This window comes from Eleutherodactylus coqui, chromosome 8 (assembly GCF_035609145.1).
Source record: "Eleutherodactylus coqui strain aEleCoq1 chromosome 8, aEleCoq1.hap1, whole genome shotgun sequence".
NCBI lineage: Eukaryota > Metazoa > Chordata > Amphibia > Anura > Eleutherodactylidae > Eleutherodactylus > Eleutherodactylus coqui.
This window is the reverse complement of record NC_089844.1, coordinates 28,803,626-28,824,357: the sequence shown is the minus strand read 5'-3', so window position 1 is coordinate 28,824,357 and position 20,732 is coordinate 28,803,626. Positions and strand designations below refer to the sequence as shown.

Sequence of the window (20,732 nt, the reverse complement as noted above, 5' to 3'; positions counted from 1 at the left end):
TTCTTCTGGCATTTTGAGCCAGATCTGTGGCGAAACCTCTGACTGGAGGTTCCAATGCAGATGGGAAACCGGCCTCAGTATACCTCTTTCCCAACTGGTTGGAGTAGTGCAGTCCTCAGCAGTATTCTATATAGAGCCATTCTCACCTACATACATTTTTTTTAACTATTTATCAATGTTAACAATTTGAGATCCAAACAAGCACAATGATGAGATCAAGAAAATAAGAGTAAAACTCTGTTATTTTCCAAAGGAAAGCATACATACCTGCAGAGACCTATAAAATATCATGGAGTCGTCAAGCTCCACTTATTCAAATTATCTATATGACAGATAGTAAATCAGCAAACTTCAACTAAACTTTGTCTAGGCTGTTCCAAACAAAAAAAACTTAGTTCAACGGCTATGATCAATTTATACGCAGGACTGTGACAGTAATAAGGGGACATCCTCTGCGTCAAAAGCAAAGAAGGTTCCTACACCAACATAGAAGTGGGTTCCTTACTGTAAGAGCAGTGAGATCATGGAACTCTGCCTGTGGACTTTGTGATGGCAAATTCAGTAAAAGAGTTCAAGAGGGGTCTGGACATTTTTCTTGATCGATACAATATTGTATGTTATCATTGATAACTTCAAAATGGATGTTGGTCCCGGGAATGGGGAAAATTGGCTTCTACCTCATTGGGTTTTTTTTGCTTTCTTCTGGATCAACTGTAATAAACTGACCTGGATGAACATGTGTCTTTTCCCGGCCTTACATACTATGTTAATATGACCACAGGTCTATGAATAATCTGAATTGTATGTATGTACGTACACACACACACACAGACACACATTATATATATATATATATATATATATATATATATATATATATATAATGTGTGTGTGTATATATATATATATATATATATATATATATATATATATATATATATACACACACATACACACACACAGAAAAAATGTAATTCTTAATAAATGTAAAATGTAATTTATTTGCAATTAAGATCTTGAAGACACAACCAACAAGACAAGAACAACAAGGAGTATACCTTTTTTTTTTTTATAAGATGGCAGCCTATGGTTAGTAAGTGGCATATGTTGGAAGCATTCATTAAAAGGTATATGTTGAGAGATCTGCAATGCAGTGTCAATAGACCCTTAGACAAACACAATTGTCAGGACAGGAAGTTTTTGCTACTCTTTACCTTTTAGTGCTCATGTTTCGTTTTTTTCAGAGAGGGGAAAAAAGCAAGAGAAGCTTAATAACCAGGATGCTGCCGTCACATTGACACATCGAAAGAGAACATGTAAATAGAAGTGGACATCCACTTCAACCGTAAAGTGAACCTTTCATCATTACACTGTCCCCACTGAGGGCAGCGTATAACAGTGACCAACACGCTCACTTCAGCAGACTGACACTTATGGGTTTATGTATTAGTGTTTTTGACAACTTCTAGGTTTGTCAAGCAGCATCTGGCCAGAGAAGTTACGATAATTCTATTTTCACATAAGCATATCTATATAGGTCCTATATACGGACACATTACAGATGAAGCTGCATCACTGTGTCATCTGCATTCGCCTCCTTGTGCCCTGTGATTGGTTTCATTTTCTATTGGATAAATATTAATCCTTTTTTTAGCCAATCGAAAACAGTGAATGCAAATATGGATGCGAATACAGATGAAACACTTTTACATCAGGAAAAAGACAAAAGTAGAGCGTGCTGTGTATTGTAAATATGATCGTGAATAATAAAACGCATATGTGAACAGCCCTATAGATTTTCACGGATTAAATGAGGATTTGAAATACGCTCATCTGAAAAAGAGTCCTTACTCAGAAGTGGCCGCTAGCCATGCCCACAGTTTACTATCTGTACTGCAATTATGGTAAAACTGTAAATCCCAACAGTTGGAAGGTGTTAGGGGTGGCCTTGGGTATACATAAAAGGAGATATACAAATATGTTTTTAAAATTCTTTATAACATTGAAAAAGAAAAACAAACTCATATTTGCCTCAAGGCATAAGTGTCAAAGAAATCCCTATACTGCAATGACATATGCAGGCAGATCCAAGCACAACCATGCTACAGGATACACTTCCCAGCACATAGTCATGGCAAACAGAAAAAAAACATCTAGTTATTACATAGCTGGCTGCATTCAAAAATCTGCAAAAATGGTTCACAATGGAAAAACTCCTAAGGGTAAATCCACAGGCCGGTAAATCCACATTGGATTACAGTATCAGGTATATGGATGAGATTCGAACAATTATTGTCCACATGCCATGTCACTTTTTACGCAAATGACCTGTAGTGTGGATCTTTAAATACACTGCATGTAATTTCTGATGCGGATCTTCATTGTAGATTTCCCCCTTTCAGTGTACCAGAGTGAAATCCGTGGTGAACCACACTAAAACCCACATTACAGATGCAGATTCGCTATGGGAAATTCCATTGTTTATGGACATACCTTTAGTAAATACAATTTATATTCCTTTAAAAATGTGCTAAAAGCCTTTGTCTTTAAATCCTAATCACTTCCACTCCCCCAAAGGATAGGGGTCTAGGAGGTGGGCCCCCCTATTCTATGGATATCCCAAAAATGTCCATGGTCAGAATGCCCCCTTCAGTTGTAATCAGTAACACTTAACAAAAGTATAATGAGTGTTTTAAGGCCCATGTACACAAGTCGATGATCGCTAAAAAAAATAACAAAAAACACGCTAATCGGCGATCGTTTTAGCAATAATCGGTGCGTGTAAATGTGCGCCCATCGTGCGCTTTTCGGGCACTGCTAGCTGTTCGTTACATTCAAGCCAACCTAAAAATCGTGATTCAGTCTTATCAGAAGTTCTCTACGGGGAGTGCTGATAGCAGTTTTTCCACTGGAGAACAAAGGATCTGAGTGCAGATAAGCGCCCTTCTGCTGTTAACTGCTTTCAGCTAAGGCTTCATTTGCACACCTAATTGGTACTTAAAGGGGTTGTCTCAAGGCCACAGTGATTTTTTTTTATTGCCCAGTCCCCCTTCTTAAGCATACATTACTATGCAGCAGTGTAAACGGCTTTTAAAGCAGGTTTCTACTCACAGTTCTGGTGTTTCAGCAACTTATAAAACTTCTTCCAAAGATGGCCGCCGGTTCTTTTCCCAAGGATGCACTGCGGGTTTTTCCCATGGTGCACCGCGGGTCTTCTCCCATGGTGCACCATGGTCTCTGTGCGTTCCATTGCCGATTCCAGCCTCCTGATTGGCTGGAATCGGCACACGTGACGGGGCGGAGCTACGCGATGATGCGTAGAAGGGGGCGGGGCCAGAACGCTGCTCGTGCTCGGACGAACCAGAAGTAGACCACCCTTCTGCGCAAGCGCGTCTAAAAAAGCAAGCAGACAGCGAAATTAGACGGAGCCATGGAGACGAGGACGCTAGCAACGGAGCAGGTAAGTGAATAACTTCTGTATGGCTCATATTTAATGCACGATGTACATTACAAAGTGCATTAATATGGCCATACAGAAGTGTATAACCCCACTTGCTGCCGCGAGACAACCCCTTTAAGTAGCTGAGTAGCTTCTTATTACTTTATGCAAAATGATCGCTCAAAGCTGTCACTCAAACTGTCATTTGAGCGATCATTGCTCCGTGTAAATGGGCCTTTAGTCTCCATTTATGTGAGACTACAATAATGGCCTCCCCTGACTGGTAAGTGTTACTGAATGATATTTTAACTATGTATATAGATTTCCTTTTCTTTTCCTCAATTGAGGACAATTGTCAACTCACATTCTCACCGATTGAAAAAGTCACTGCAGCTCATCAGTCTGCATAAGGCCGCCTGTCCATGGCTGAGACGGAATATCACTAGCAAGATTCCGCCTCAGGGGAGGAGGGGGGAGCACTACAAGGTCTCCGCAATTAACCTATATCAATGATAGGCTCACCACAGTTAATCACGCGAGCGGAAAATCGCTATGATTCTCCGCTCGTGAATAGTAGGCTGCGCTTCCAATAGTTCTCCTATGGAAAGTGTGTCATGTGAGCTCCGCAAGTGATTTATCGCCGCGGATCTCACAATGACACCTCGCCCGCGGACAGCCAGCCTTACAAGAGATAAGTGCTACAGATAGTAACCTGAAACTCAATACAAACCCAATACTAAAAATGCAAGACTTCATTTGAGTTCTACATGATCTTATAAAACAAATATAAATAGTAGTGCTGGGCCAGCAAAAAGGGACTAAAAGTGCTACCTTCATTAACCTGGGCTCACACGCACTGGCATAACTATAAGGGGCGCGGTTGCACCCGGGCCCAAGAGCCTTAGGGGCCCATAAGGCCTCTCTTCTCCATATAGGAAGCCCAGTACTATGAATAAAGCATTATAGTTGGGGTCTGTTACAGGTTTTGCATTGGAGCCCAGGAGCTTCAAGTTACGCCTCTGCGTTAAGGGGTTAAGAGAAGTTGGCAGGCCCCAAGATAAACTTTTGCACTCAGGCCCATGAGCCTTTAGCTACGCCCTTGATCACACGAGTGGGTTAGGTTCTGCATTCAGGATGCCTGCAGCGGATTCCGTCTGTGAGCTCAGCCGTTGACCCTGTGGCACTTAACTGCAATGCGAATAACCACAGCGGCACGCAGGCAGCCATGCGCAGTACAGATTTTTCTTTTTTGTTTCTTTGTATTTCCCATGCCGTCGCTTAGCGATGAGTACCCGCAGCCCATTCACAATGTTAATTCTGTATATGCTGCAGGTTGCACGCCTCCATTGACATCAATAGAAGCCACCTGCGCAGATTCCGCATGAAATAGAGCAAGCTGCGATTTTTCTTCCACTCGTGGAATATTCTATTTGTACCCGTGAGTGTGAAGGAAAATTTGAAAGTGCATGCCTTTCAATGCCTGTGTTTTACCGCACATACTTTGCGCAGACGTCAGTCGCGGAATCTGCAATTCAAATCCGGTCATGCGAGACTGGCCTTAGTGAGTCATGCTGCAGGGCGAGATTACAGAGTATTCATATGTGCAGATCCCAGACTTCAAGATTTACGCATAGCGACATCTAAGGTCTCTAAGGTTTGCTTTCTACAGTCTGCATAGGATTTACATCTCGAATTTACGGTAAAAACAAAAAGGAAACGAGGGGCAGTTAACAAATGTTTTTGCTTCGTTCTGCTTTGCTACAGTTATTAAATCTGTTCCTCACATAGCAGTTTGACCTAAGTCTTAATGGAAAATCTCCAAGCTCTGAAGGAGGTCAATGATCGTAATTATGAAAGTTGACATTAATTAGCCCTGCTACGGTATTAAACATCTTATCAATGCCTGTTTATGTCGCTTGCATTTGTTGATGCAACATTATTTTCGTGGGTCATGGCAGAAGGTTCATGGCTTAATCTCATTATAAAGAAGAAAGAATTAAGAAAATCTCCATTAATATGGCATCAATAAGACCTGATAGCTTGCGGGTTAGCCAATATTCTGGAAGACGGTACAGTCACAGAAAACTATATACAAAAAGGTGAGGAACTTTCAGTAATGCCCAAAATGAAAACAGAGAAAGTTTCTAGCTCATTATCTGCGCGCAGACTTTTTTTTCAGGTTTTGTCAAACTTTTTACTGTAAATCAGTGCTCCCAAACCTATAGCTCTTTAGTTGTTGCAAAACTTTAATTACCAATCACTCTGTGACAGCCACAGACTGTCAAAAAGGAAATGCTTGGGAATTCTAGCTTTGGAACTGCTGAAGAAACACAAGTAGGAGGATGCTGCTCCAGAATGCAATGCAGCTCTGTGTTGGATTATCAGTCTTTCTGGATTCTAGAAAGCAAAATTGAAGGATTTTCACAGATTTAGAAAAAATAAAGAATAATCATGTCTGTTTAAAAGAAATGAATGTTTAGTCACCACAATCCAGCTTCAAAAATCGTACATTTGGGATTTATACAGCTGTGCTTCATTCTGTACCCTCTTAGCAAAAGGAACGTAGAACTATTCTGCATATTGTAGTTTTTCCCAGGAAGCATTATCTGTAAGACTTCCTACACCGGCTAGTACCATTCATATTCTATTGAAAAAGTGAGGTTTGGTCGTAGGAGAGAAAACTTGCAAGAGTTCAGGATTTTTTTTTTTTCAAATGAGATGGAAAACATTCTTAAATAAGTTTAACATAAAAACTTGATTTAACCCTTTCCAATCCACTGTCTGACGTCTAAAGACATTCTGATTGAAGCCTGTACAGGTCTGATGATGGAAGACATCCGGCAGGGTATTCTTACTGTACATTAATGGCCACTCTATGGTTGGGGGCCTCTCCAGCATGTCACATACTGCAGTACTGGCTCTAGCCAACAGATGGCGACATTGTAAAATGGCAGAAAGAGAAAGCCCCCTAGGAAACCCTGAATCCAAAATTGGATTGCAAAGGGTTAAACAAGGAGTCATTTTCTAATGGCCCATTCCCTTTACACACTGCCATGTCAGATTAAATCAAGACCTACTTCAGAGCTTCACAACATGAACAAATCAAACAAATTATTAAATTGGACTTTTTTGATCTGGATGTAATAAAACTACTTGATTAAGAAGTGTAGCTGCATGTTGGAAATCTCGGCTCTTGACTTTTCACACTGGTCTGTACTTATATAATGGGCTTTATAACAGGGAGTCATACAATTAACTTGTTATTTAGTCCATGTAAGGAGGGCAACGTGGGCATTTAAAATACTTCAATTTTGAGGTTACTGAGTCACTGTAGTTCCATTTCTAAATTGCATTATTCTTTTCTCAATCATTAAACTATAAATAGAGGGTATAAGAGATTATTGGGGAACTTCCTCTTGCATAATGACCTTGACTATTGGTTTGGGGAAAAAGAAAGAAGAAAAAAAAATCATAGAAACTATAAAGTGCAAATAAATCTTCAATTCAAGATTGTATTTCTTTAAATGAGTCACATAGAATGCGATCTAAAAAATTGTAAAAGACACAAAAGGTTAAATGAAGACAAGACAGAGTAGAAACCACTAACCAAATGACAAAAGTAAACTGCAGAAAGCAACTATCTAGCAAGCAATGTGGAACCGTTTAAAGAGGTTGTGCCAGGATTGGGGTACCGCCTATCCACAGAAAAGGAGATAGCTTCTGCTCTGTGGGTGTTCAACAGCTGGGAACCCCACTGATCCCCAGAACAAGGTTCTCAAAAGGCCCAGCATGAATCGAATGACGGCCAAGCCTGCACACTACCACTCGATTGATTTCAATTGAACTGCCAAAGATAGTTTAACCCTCTGCAACCCAATTTTGGATTCAGGGTTTCCTAAAGGGTTTTCTCTTTCCGCCATGATACAATGCTGCCATCTGCTGGCTAGAGCCAGTACTGCGGTATGGGACATGCTGGAGAGGCCCCCCGACAACAGAGCAGCCAGTAATATACAGTAAGAATACCCCGCCAGACGTCTTCCGACATCGAAGCTGCACAGGCTTTAATCAGAATGTCTTCAGACGTCGGAGTGGATTGGAAAGGGTTAATTCATGTCCTTGGTTGTCTCAGGCAGTCAAAATTTAAATGAATGGAGCATCAGTGCACTTGCTTGACTACCACTCCGTGCATGTGGCCCCATCCAACGTCTGTGATTGAGTTTTCTCAGTATACAATGTAATAGCTAGAACACAGTCAATCACAACAGATGGGCGAGATTAGCACCTCATGAAGTATGATTCTTCTCTCCTTGGAACTGCAGAAAAGTTGTAAGCTCTTAAAAACTACTGAACTTTAGCCCACAAGTAACACATCAGTGATATAAGTGTGTCTGTCACTACTTTATGCTGCCCCCAAGTGACAGCAGTATGAAGTACATGATAAGTTCCCTTTAAAATATCAGCTCTGCCTCTGGAGGACGCAGCTCATCTGTGCATTACAAAAGCAACCCAATGATTGCAGTGTATTTCCTCAGCTTATCTTTCAGGGGCAAATGGATAGGGACTGTCAAAATAGGAATATTCCTTTAAAAAAATAGAGAAGAGTCATGTGTACTTAAAGCTGAAGAACTGAAACATGGCAATGCTGATTCTGGGTCTATAAAATATTTAAAATCTGCTCCACATCTTCCATTTATTTTACGATAGAAGTAGTCAAGTTACAGGTCATAAAAGATTGACTGTTTCAGTATCTCTAATTGCTTTAATATGGAGTGAACAGCCTATGCACAGTCTTGTGCACCACGGGAGGGAGGTAAGATTCCCAATGATCTGACTAGGACATATCTAATCTATACAGGCATACATTAACATTTCAGAAATTAGAGAAGTGGTCAAATTTTATTACCTAAAGGGAGTCTGTCAGCTTGAACATGTTGTCCGCACTGCAGTCAACATGTTAAAGAGCAGAAGGAGCTGAGCAGATTGATATATCGTTTTATGGGGGAAGATTCAATAAAGCTTGTGTTCTAGTCATTTAGACTTTTGCTCATACTGCCAATGGCCAGTCTAATCCACAACTGACCGATATTTCTATGTACATAGCCATATACAGATCATTGTCAATCACTGACAGGACCGCCCATTGGACTGTTCAGCTCAGAATGTGCAGTGATATAAATGAATAAAAACAAGCTCTAGTAAATCTTTCCCCCAAGGGCTCATGCCCACGGCCGTGACGGACTACACCAGCGGAATACCGCAGCGGAGTCAGTCACGGCTCCTCCCCCCCCCAAAGACCCCATACTCCCCTCCGGATCCACTGTGCGAGTCCCACATGACGCGCCGGTGGTGGTCGGGGAAGCGAGTCCCACATGACGCGCCGGTGGTGGTCGGGGAAGCGTATTCACGTATGACACTGGCCAGATATGTCTGAGATAGGGAGATTATGAGGCTCTTTGCGTAGAGCGTCAGATGAGAATGGTGACTATGCATGTACAGCAAGGGAATTATACTGGACCTAGAAAAGCAACAGGAAACAATGCCATTTGCTCTTATTTTCTTGCTGCTACAATTCCTACAAAAGTGACAATAGGACATGCACCATATTGCTTTATATTCCGCTGTAAGCCCTTTAATCTGATCCAAAGCTGTATGGAGTACAGAAATTGGTTCTGCAAATGTCAAAAACAGATTACACTTTTTCAATTCCTCATTCATGGCTTTCAACGAATAATTACCAAAACAGTAAAATGTGTGGAGCAGAGCGCAGCAAAATAATTTATAGCAGGGAAACCGCGGGCAGAATACGGTTCCTTGTATATCCGTAAATGTTACAGGTCTACAATCATGAGTCATATCATATGTGCATGAAAGACAATACAACATGCAGACTTTTTAATGACACCAAAAGAGCAAGAAAAAAACCTAATAATCTAATTATTGCCAAATGCCATAAATCACAAGACATCTTGCATCCAGAATGTAACGTGAGCTCTGGCTTATGGGATTTGGCTTAAACGTCAGAGCCAATAAAAACAATACAATGGTTACTTGCCATATATACAACCTGCAACCAGTCATTTTGGCGTGTTGCTTTAGCGAGTTCATCCTGATATATTTTCACAACCATGAGGCTCGTATCAGGTACAGGGATTTATTTTGAAAAATACAACTGCAGTTTTAAGCCAACGCCAGAAGTGGATCCAGCGGGAAACTGAAGTCCTTCCTTTATATTTCCCATTTGTTTTGACTTCACTTGTGGCTTTGGGCCAAAATCTGCATGTAAATCTAAGGTCTCATGTCCACGGACGGGTCTCCCACCCTGCCCATGGCAGAGGACACTATTTTACCTTGCAGGTCTTTTATGTCCTGTCTGGATCTGCTTTCTTCTTCACTGCTGATGCGAGAGATAGTGCCAAGTGGCGCGCTGTGCGCAGTACTTTTTTTTAAAACTCCTGCTTCCCCGCGGTATCCTTGGCAGTCTGCAATTAAATTATGGACAGGCCGCGGATCGGATGGCTTCCATTAACTTCAATGGAAGCCGTCCGTGCGGGATTTGCAGTGAAATTGAGCATGCTGCAATTTGTCTTCCAGACCAAAAGGCCCGCAAAACAAATCCGTATGCTTTAATGCATTTGCAGGTGCTCATGTTTCCCTATGGGCGGCTTGATTCGTGGATCTCCTGTGCGGATTCCGCAAGTCAAACCTGCCTGTGGACATTGGGCCTAACACAAAAATACTGGCTTTGTAACAAGAAAACACTGGGGCTTTTTTTACTATTCAAAATGCAACAGTTTTTTGTGCATATTATGCCAGGAAACTGTCTAACATGCTTTGTCCCTACATTAACTATGGAATTATTGCATTTATTATCTATCATTCACATGCAGCGTGGCATTAAGACTCCAGGGGGAGCCCAGGGTGGCAGTACCAATGTGGTTCACTGATGGAAATGCAGGGCAACCCGCTGAATTATCATGGCGTCATTAATAGGTTGCTGGTCTGCATGGCGAACTACATATATCAGAATGGTCTGGCACCCTGTATCCAGTATGTGTGGGAGTATACGCCAAGCAGCCAACCCCTCTATATCAAGAGGCAGTGTGAGTGGCTGTCTCATCAATGTCCTACACAGGTGTAATTCACTCCCTCATTTGGTAGTCAGCTACCTGCATGGTGAGAGGATGCATCTATATGCACTCCTTACTCAGTAAGTAATGGCCGTTTCTGTGATTGGTTTTAATTTTTTATATTTCCCCTTCTGTGATGCACCATTACAGGGTCTAGATTTAGACTAGAAAGTCTTAAAGACTGATTCATCATTCAACAAAGCTACTGTGATAAACCTGACACATTTTAAGACTTCGTAGTCTAAGTTTGCACTGTAACTATTAAGATGTGTTCACACGTTGCAGAAATGCCGTGGATTTGTTCTGGAATTGCCGCAGCAAAACTGCAGGTTAGGATTATAATACACTTAGGCTACATTCACATGCCGCGATTTAAATCCTGAGGATGGCTCGAGGATGCCAGTGCTGCACTTTCCATAGTAATCCTATGGAAAGCTTTACAGGTAGAGATGATCGAGCATTGCCCTTAGCGAGTACCTGCCCGCTCGGGAGCAAAGATTTGACTGCTGGCGGCGGGAAAGAGCAGGGGGGATATCTCCCCCCCCCCCCCACTCATGGCCGCAACTCACCTGTCACCCGTGCCGGCACCCGAACCTTTGCTCCCGAACAGGGAGATACTCGCTACGGACAATGCTCGATCGAGCAATTGTCCTTAGCGAGTATGCTCGCTCATCTCTATTTACATCTCTATTTAAAATCTATTTATCGCAAGCGGATCATCGCCATGGACAGGCAGCCTTACAGCAGAACATCCGCAACTTGTCCTCTTCATGTGAGCAGTATTTGCTTTAGTCCTATTCAATTAAATAGTCGTTGCTTCCAGTGCGTTTTTCTCTGCTTACAGCACAAGCCATGGTGCAGAAAAAAAGCCACGTGGAATGGACATATGTGAAGAAAATTGTAGATCAATGTATCAGTTAATTGTTTTTGCTATTAGATTGTAGACTTCCTACAATATAGCATGCTGCTAGTATAAGTAGTGAAGGGGTTAAACAAAACCTTTTCTATATACCAGTGAGTGGTACCAGATAGAGACAGACAGAATATAAGACAGCCTCCCAGACCGCCTCCCTTGCATACCTTCTCACTGAAATCATAACGGTTTCTTTGTATATTATAGTTACACCTTAGAAGGTGTAAGTTATGTTAAACATTTTAGTTTTAGCCTATCATGTATCCTTATTATTCTTGGAGGTATATACTTTTCCTGTGATGTCATTTATGGTATATAAACCCCATGCAACTTTGAATAAATTAGAAATCATTTGATTTGTATTTCTCCTATGGGCCCAGTCTTCCTACACGAGATCCGCTTGTCTTCTCCATGGTAAACACACAAATTCTCCTTAAAATGTGCAGCAGATTTTAAATCCATAGCATGTCAATTTATGCTGCGGATTTTCAGCACAAATTTCACATTTTTCAAAGCAAAAGGTAAAACTTGTGGCTAATTGGCAGTGGATGCAACATGTGTGGTCTTACCCCGAGGCTGCTTTCAGACAAGCATATAAGGCTGCTTTTGGATTTGCAATCACTGGGATTACTTTTCTGTTCTGCAAAAACTGATCTGTTTTCGCTGAATACAAATACCATTGAATGGATATCACCACAGAATGGGTAAGGTCTGATCTGGGAGGGCCCATCTGATCACAAGAAAGATGGTGTAAAGTGAGGAAGAACTTGAATGGAGCGGTAGGTGAGCATGTGCTGCAGGAGATAAGAGCGCTGCACTCAGCAGTCCCACAGAGCTACGGACTGCTACGGGAGACGGCCTTAGGGAAAATGTCCTACTAGACTGCAAGATCATAAATTGGAAGATACCTGGATTAACAACCCTACTGGATATTTAATGTCTATATCCTGTAATGTTGTACGGCTTTAAAAAGATGTCTAGTCCCCTCTTAAACTCCTCTATCGATTTTGCGATCACCATGTCCTCAAGCAGAGAGTTCCTGATGTGGTTGCAGGGTGGAAAACGATCTCAAATCACTGGTACAAATGGACATATTACAAGTGAAAATATCAAATTTTAGCTGCCCCAAAATAAAACCGTATACTTCAGTTCAGCATTATATTTTGCACGGCCTATTGTGCCGGACATGTACTCCATTACATCATACCTTCTGCAGAGAGCAAGATAGGAGGATATTAGATCTTCAAAAGCAAGGCTATTTCCACAGGCGCTTCAAGACTTTTAGCCGCAGACATAAATATAGGGCAATCTCCTTTAACCTCATGTGTTACATTTCATTTGATACAATACAGTATAAGGAGGGTTAATATAACGAGGAGATCAGGGAGACGGGGAGAGCGCACTAGAGCAGGAGCCCGAACCCTTACCTTATCTCTCAAATGGTGTTCTGCCGCTTCAATGTTCAAAGGATCATCAAAATTTAATAGATCCTACAGGAACAAAGAAATATTTCACAAAGAGGAAGAGATTTCATACAAAATAGGATTGTAACTTCTCGGCCATGGACACATTTTCCAGTTTTGGCAAACGCTTCAACTTCACTTTCAATCAAGGCCCGGGCTTTTCCTTACAAATTGTGCTTTCTGTAAACTTGCCTGAAGATGGTTCTGCAGAGATGCCCATTACCACTCAATTCTGTCATGAGATCATAACAACCTGTTGCTCCATGGAACAATATAATTGCACATTGTCTAAACAGACAACTGCACTTTATGAAATGAAGGCATACGAGCTCTAGTTATTATACACATATGCCAAGCAGCAGAGAGATCACATCCAGAGTCCTCCGTTTCCAGGTTGAGTATTACTGATAGAGGTGCAAGGACAGGATCCATACAGGAAAGCGTATGCATGGGCAGCATTATATATGCAATTTCCCCCAGTTTTTAGGCATAATGACTTAAAAAATAATGGCAACACCATACATTTCATATTCTGTAAACAGAAAGGCCTTTGAACACATTTCTGTTCATGGTTACGTCATAACCATTAAGGTCATAAGCTGCGGGAATAAGCTATGGTGTGCGACCGGTGAGGATTATGTTCCCCATTCGAAAGTCATTTTAAGAAGTTGGGAAAGTCTTTTCAAGTTCTTCAATGCAATACCAACATGGAAATAGGTTTCTTGGGATTCTACCAGTAACAACAAATGACGATCCCATTTCCTCCATAAGTTCACCAGTGATACTTCAGTTGACTAGTATTACGTTCCTCTCAGTTTGGAATAGCTTTGATGGTTATCTACTATAGTTTATAGGGGAATTTGTCCAAGACCCAAAACTGACTTCTATTCTTTTTATATAACCCTGGACAAAATTTGTAACCTACTCACTGCAGCAAAAAAAGCCCTATTTTCCCAATCAGGTCTATAGTCATGTGATCCTGCTCTGAAATTCGAGGCAGTCTTGCTGAACTCACTCATGACCCCCGCCTTTGCAGCTCGGTATATGTGTACTTCAGCAACTACATGAGTCTTTTTGGGGGGAGGGGCAGTCCTTTCACTTGCAAGCACTAATGTAGAATGAAGATTATTGGCACATGCCAGTCAGTGGATGACCCACACAAATGACACAGCTGCTGATGTACACAGAGCTGGAAAGGCTGATGGGGTTTTGTACAAATGACGTCCAAGAAACTTCCTTCAATTTCAGAGCGGGATTGTGTAACGGTAGTCTCAATCAAATGGGACATTCTTGCTACAGTAAGTACACTAAAAACAGTAGTATAAAAACTGATTTGGGGTCAGGCAATCCCTTTAAGCCTTTCCAATCCACCGTCTGACCTCTGAAGACATTATGATTTAAGGCTGTATAGCGCCACTGTTGGAAGACATCCATCGGGGTTCTCTTACTGTATATTGCCAGCCTCTCTGCTGTCGGAGCCTATCCAACGTGTCACCTCGTGCAGTACTGGCTTTAGCCAGCATATAGCGCTGTTGTATAACAGCAGAAAAAGAGTAAGCCCTCTAGGAAAACCAGGATACAAATTGGATTGGAAAGGGTTAATGCTATGTATATACCCTTACTATCTTTCAGGGTAGGACAGAATTTACTTACCCTACCATAAGTAAGGCTAGCATGCATGGTAGAACTTGCCTGGTAAATAAAAAATGTGTGTGTCCTATCGATTTTATCAAGGCATGTGGAATGAGACGGTTTATATATCTTAATCGAATTATTAAATGAAATCTATGGTATGAAGTAACAGTAAAGTGTAACAACGTGGCTGTCTGGGGTCCTGAGAACAAGCGAAAAAAAACACAAACACGCTTCAAAAGTATTGTGGAAAACCTTACAATGCAGATGCCTGAAGACCTAACATAGAGGAAATAACTAAGTGGACACGGACACGGACACACACACACACACACACACACACACCAAATTTACTTAAAGGGAACCTGTCAGCTTGAACACGCTATCCAATTGCAGGCATCAGGTTATATGGCAGGGGGAGCTGAGCTGATTGATATAGTTTTTTTTGAGACAAGATTCAGTATACATTTTTTATTCATTTAAATCTCTGCTTATTCTGAGCTTAGGAGTCCAATGGGCGGAGCTATCAGTGACTGACAGCTATATATGTCTGCGCATGCAGTTACTGTTAGGACCACCCACTAGACTCCTAAGCCCAGAATGAGCAGAGATTTAATTAAATAAAAACATGTTATATTGAAGCCCTATCTTTCCTGATTAACCCCTTAAGGACACAGCCTATTTTGGGCTTTAGGACGCAATGATTTTTGGTGGATTTTAATCTCCATTTTACAAAAGCCATAAATTTTTTATTTTTCCGTCATATCAGGGCTTGTTTTTTGCGTGGTGAACTGTAGTTTTTATCGATGCCATTTTTGGATATACAGACTATATTGTAAAAAACTTTCATTATTTTTTTTTTGATCGCATGGAGAGAAAACACATCAATTCTGCCATAGATTTTTAAAAATTTTCTTAAAGTTTTAATTATGCAGCATAAATGGCACAATCATTTTTTTCTGTGGGCTGGTACGATTACAAGGATACCAACCTTTCTTTTTTTTTTTGGTAGGTTTTTCCACTTTTCTGCAATGAAAATCCTTTTTTTGGAAATCTTTATTAGGGTTTATTTTTTGCGAGACAAGCTGTAGTTTTTATTGGTACCATTTTGGGGTACATATGGCTTTTTGGATCATTTTTATTGCATTTTTTAAAAACGCTTTTTGCCATGCAAGATAAAACGCATGTTCACCTTATTGTACGTGTCGTTACGAACGCGACGTCACCAAATATATGAGATTTTTTAAAAAATGTCATGCTCTGCTCTATAACATGTTGCCTGCAGTTTGGACAGCAAGTTCAAGCTGACAGGTTCCCTTTAAAGGCAACATATCATACAAGGTCCTAGAGTCTCAAGCACATAAATTAGTAATTGCATGCATTTTGTGTTACACAAATGCATAACCTGACATAGTCTTACGCTTGCTATGGGCTTACTCTATCTCAGTCAGTGATAGTATACAACATAGTTTACTTATGGATCAGCCTTAAGAATGGTACACTATCATTAACAGAATTACATGACAGTAATGATCCTATACAAATGGCTGTTGCCTCACCCTGACCACAACAAAGGCCGATCCGTAACATCAGTCTACAGTTCACAGATGACTATCAGGGTGGATTCACATCTGGACTCAAGGTTTTCGGGCTCCATTTGGGAAGCAGGAAGGCGGAATTGCCATAGCTGAATGGCTCAGTCTCCTGCCGTAACCGAACAGCGACGGGTGGATCTCATTGACTATAATAGGGTCCTTTCGCTTTCCATCTAGCTACCCGGCTTTTGTACAGAAAACCACCGTCTGCGCGCAGCACTTTTGCTTCCCGTATTTTGAGCCGAATCTACGGCGGAACCTCCGGCCGGATACAGATGTGAAACCAACCTGGACAGTTCCAAAATACAGCAAAGTTGAATTTTAGCAGGGCTGTTACTCCATAGACTTCTGGTGCCCTTCTGTAGCTACTTGAATATCACAGTCCTAATCCATACATGCCTATAAAACATTACATACAGAGCACACAGACTTCTTGGCTAATATTGTCTTCATAGTATTGCTTCAGTACATTTCTCTTTCCGGCCAGAAACCTTATCAGCAGACCCACGGGGACAGGTACGCGGATATAGAAGTTCCTGCTCTCTATTAATATAGAAATGAGAAGCGCTAGACATTTATCACAATATATCAGTACTTACTGTAAACAATGAGTTCAATCCCCATACAACATCCTGCAAATAAAGTAAGAAAAACAGAGCATAAAACACCAGAAAGATGTTATCAAAAGCTGGTCAAGTCATTTATTTGCTGGTAACACGATTTACTTATCAGTCGCAGAGCCCCAGGACATAGAAATGTGTCTGAAGTAGTGGCAGAGAGCATCACGTGCTGCTCAGCATCGGGCAATGGAAAAAGCTGTGTTTAAATGGAATACAAATTAAAGCCTCTGTAGAGAGACTGCAGGGAATAACAGATTATTATCGGATTTTACAGTCATGGCGTACAGAAAAAAACTGGCGATGATCACAAGGGGCATCTGAGAATTAAAGACAAGCAATAACAGATAGGATTCTGGCTGCAGCGACAAAATGAGACGGCTGCTTTAGTCTGCGGCTTGTTAACCGGCTGGGGGATAAACAAGACACACTTTGAAAAGTGCACTGCAAAAAGTTAAGTACGACATCGCCTGAATACGCTTTTTTACGCTTTCTATTATTGAAATGGTGTTGTCAACAATTGTAACAGATGAGCAAAATGGCATCAGATGAAAGAGCAGAAGCTGATTATTATGGATCTAAGTAGTGTTATAATCACAGTGTAGTCTGAACAAATCTGTTGAGCACCATTGTGAACGTGCAAAAAATTACCTGTCATGTCAAAAATGAAGCTGGAGGGGGACTATTACCACTAGAGATGAGCGAATATCAAAATGCTCGGGTCCTCGTTATTCGAGTGGAGCTTTCCGTAATATTCGAGAGCTCTATTCGAGTAACAAACCCCATTGAAGTCAACTGGGAACTCGAGCATTTTTGCATTTGACCCGCCGGGTGCCGAGCTTGTCTCCCTCTCTCTCCCTGTCTCCCTCGTAACGAGCATCATAGAGTATGCAATACTTGAACGAGCATCAAGCTCGGACAAGCATGTTTGCTCAACTCTAATTACCACCTATATTTCACATTAACACCCTATGGCCTCATGTCCACGGGGAAAATCAGGCTCCATGGAGAATCCGTAGCGGGTCCCTCCTGCCCCGCGGACATGAGGCTAAAAAATAAGAATAAACTCACCTGCTGCGGACGGTGCAGGTCTTCCCTTCTTCGCGGACGGATCTTCTTTCTTCAGCCCGGCGGATGTGCTCGGCACGCCGGCTGCGTGCATGCGCCGGAGAAAGAAAATCCGGCCGCGAAGAAGGAAGATCAGGCCGCGAAGAAGGGAAGACCCGTACCGTCCGGAGCAGGTGAGTAATTCAGGCGCGGGTCTCCCGTGGATCCAGACGGCTTCCATAGGCTTCAATAGAAGCCTGCGGGAGCCGTCCCCGGGGGAGACCCACACTAAAATGGAGCATTTCCGGATTTTTTCCTGCACGCGGGACCCGCGCCTGACGGGAAAAATGACATCTGCAGGTATTTAACTACCTGCGGGTGTCTAATGCATCCCTATTGGGCGCGGATCCGCGTGCAGGAGAAACGCTCTGGATTTTAATTCTTAATTTCCCCGTGGACATCTATTCACCAAGAACAAAATCTATCTATTCACCAAGAACAAATATGGATCTGCCACATACAGTAGTGGTCAAAATTATTGGCACACTGAATAGTACGTACACCGTGTAAAATGTTTACAGAAATACCATGGTTAATGAAAACTGCTTGGATATAAACAAAATTAAAACAAAATAAAAACACTGCAGTAAAAAAAAAAAAAAAAGATACAAAATTGAAAACAAAGCACAAATTCAGACTACTTGTTGGTGCTCACATGACTTTAATTAGCCTATGAATGGTGGCTTTGATGCTTAAAAAGGCCAGTTTTATTCCCTGTTTATAATGACAAAGACCAGAGCACTGTCTGACCAAGCCAGAAATGTGCTAATCGCCAAGTTGTTTAAAGAGTGCAAGACTATTTCCAAATACCTTGGCTTCCTGGCTTCAACGGTTTGAAATGTTCTCAAGAAGTTTGCTACTCTTGGAACAGCTTAGAACCTTCCAAGAGTGGTGGTTCGAAATGTAAGAAAGAAATCATGTACAGCATAAAAAAATATCTCAGGGCTCAGTCACACGGGCGCATCTGGGCGCCGAAGTGCCCATGGTACTGCAGGATAAGACGGCCGCACTGCAGGTACGGACAACTCTCCACACCACCGGAAGAAAGAACACATGACCAGCTCCATTGCCGGTCATGTGTTCTTTCTTCCGACGGAGCGGAGTGTCGTCTGCACATGCAGTGCGGCTGTCTTCTTCGTGCAGTAACACGGGCGCATCGCGCCTGGATGCGCCCATGTCACTGAGCCCTCAGCCTGAACTGGAGACAACTGGAGTGATCATTGCAACCCATATGCAACCCAAAGTATGCTTTTTTTTTGTCACCCCCATCTTCAAGCAAATCGTTTTTTTCCTCATAGAAAAAAAAAAGTAAATTAAAAAGTCATATGTACCCAAAAGTTGTGTGCCCATAATGGTATTAATAGAAATTATAGGTTATCTGGCAAAAAGCGAGCCTTCACACAACCCTACTGACAGAAAAATAGAAAGTAATTGTGGTGAAAAAATAGCGACAGTTTCTTTTCTTTTAAGATATTTCTTAAAAGTAGTACAACAAAAAAAAAAAAAAAAACTTTATAAATTTGGTAGCATCATAATAATTCTGAAGCACAGAATAAAGCAACACATGTTATTTTTGTTGCACCATGTACACGATAAGAAACCCCTCCCCCCCCCCAAAAAAACCTTGCAATTGCTTTTTTATATTAATATTTTCCAGTACACTATATGGTGCATTAAACTGCGCCACGGAAAAATGCAACTAGTCTCACAAAAAACAAGCCCTAGTATGCTATGTCAACGGAAAAATTAAAAAGTTATGATTTTTTTTCAAAGCTGAGAGGATAAAACAAAAATGAAAACAAATAATTAAATGGTGGTTCGAGCCCTGAGATCTGCAGCAGTGTGTAACATCCCATATACAGGCTTACTGCAGCTCCTTCTGTACAGAGCTGGACATAGAAGGAACGAAGAAAGGAGAGCATTGCATCTTTTACTGACTATGGGGAACAGGAAATAAGAAAATAGAATAAAATAACTTGGACAGCCCCTTGAAACACTCCTCATAAAACACAAATGGTTTTTACTCTGTGTTCCTATGTATTATTTTAAGGCCAGCACATAGACCCATTATAGTCAAGTCGGTTAGTCACACGAGCACTTTTTTGCGTGACCGGTCCATGAAAAAAAGAAAAAAAAAATTTTTGTTCTGGCCCATATCATGAATGCGAGTAGGACAAGCAATGTCCGCTGCCCAGTCACTCGGACCGGACACTGACAAGCGTCTATGATGTGCTCTCTGATGCTAGTTGCACTTGAGAATCTTGGGCACAACTTGCATACAGCTTCATCCACCTACAGGGTCATCTGAAAAATGGGTTCCACTTTAATTTACTCTTGCTTGTCATTTTCCAGTTTTTTTCTTCTTTTTTTTCCCCTAAGAGTCCTTCTATACCTTCTTCTGGTTCATCAATTTCTAAATCAGTCACTTTCTACAGAACTGACTGAATCTGATATAATTCATTCTCACTTTCATGACTACTTTTTTCAAAGACTTCTGCTTCACTTTAACTATATAGGATGACACTTTACAGCTGCAGACTCGTTCTATACAGCCTTTTCTTCCAAAAATAAACAACTGCATGTTCATACATTGAGTTAGTGTTACAAATAGATGCATTTGAGTAGTAAGAGGTTAGGGTCACATCTAAGCTTTGAAGAATATTTAGGGTATCTTGCTATAAAATTGAGATGTGAATAGCACTTAACCCCTCTCCAATCCACTGTCTGACGTCTGAAGACATTATGATTTAAGGCTGTACGGCTCCGATGTTGGAAGACGTCCATCAGGGTTCTCTTACTGTATATTGCCAGCCTCTCTGCTGTCGAAGCCTATTCAATG

The 20,732-nt window shown here is 41.4% G+C and overlaps 1 protein-coding gene across 4 annotated transcripts in view; it reads right to left on the bottom strand.

The window, feature by feature from the left end:
• Positions 1-20,732, bottom strand: part of UBE2F (ubiquitin conjugating enzyme E2 F (putative)) — a 200,024-nt gene that overhangs the window by 8,778 nt on the left and 170,514 nt on the right. For 3 of the 4 annotated variants that reach the window (XM_066575363.1, XM_066575362.1, XM_066575364.1), the window contains exons 8-9: positions 16,769-16,801; positions 12,907-12,969 (exon numbers count right to left, since the gene is read on the bottom strand). The exons of the other annotated variant lie outside the window; for it this stretch is intronic. In XM_066575363.1, coding sequence (XP_066431460.1) covers positions 12,907-12,969; positions 16,769-16,801 — 96 coding nt within the window. The remainder of the gene's footprint in view (positions 1-12,906; positions 12,970-16,768; positions 16,802-20,732) is intronic. 4 annotated transcript variants of the gene reach the window in all.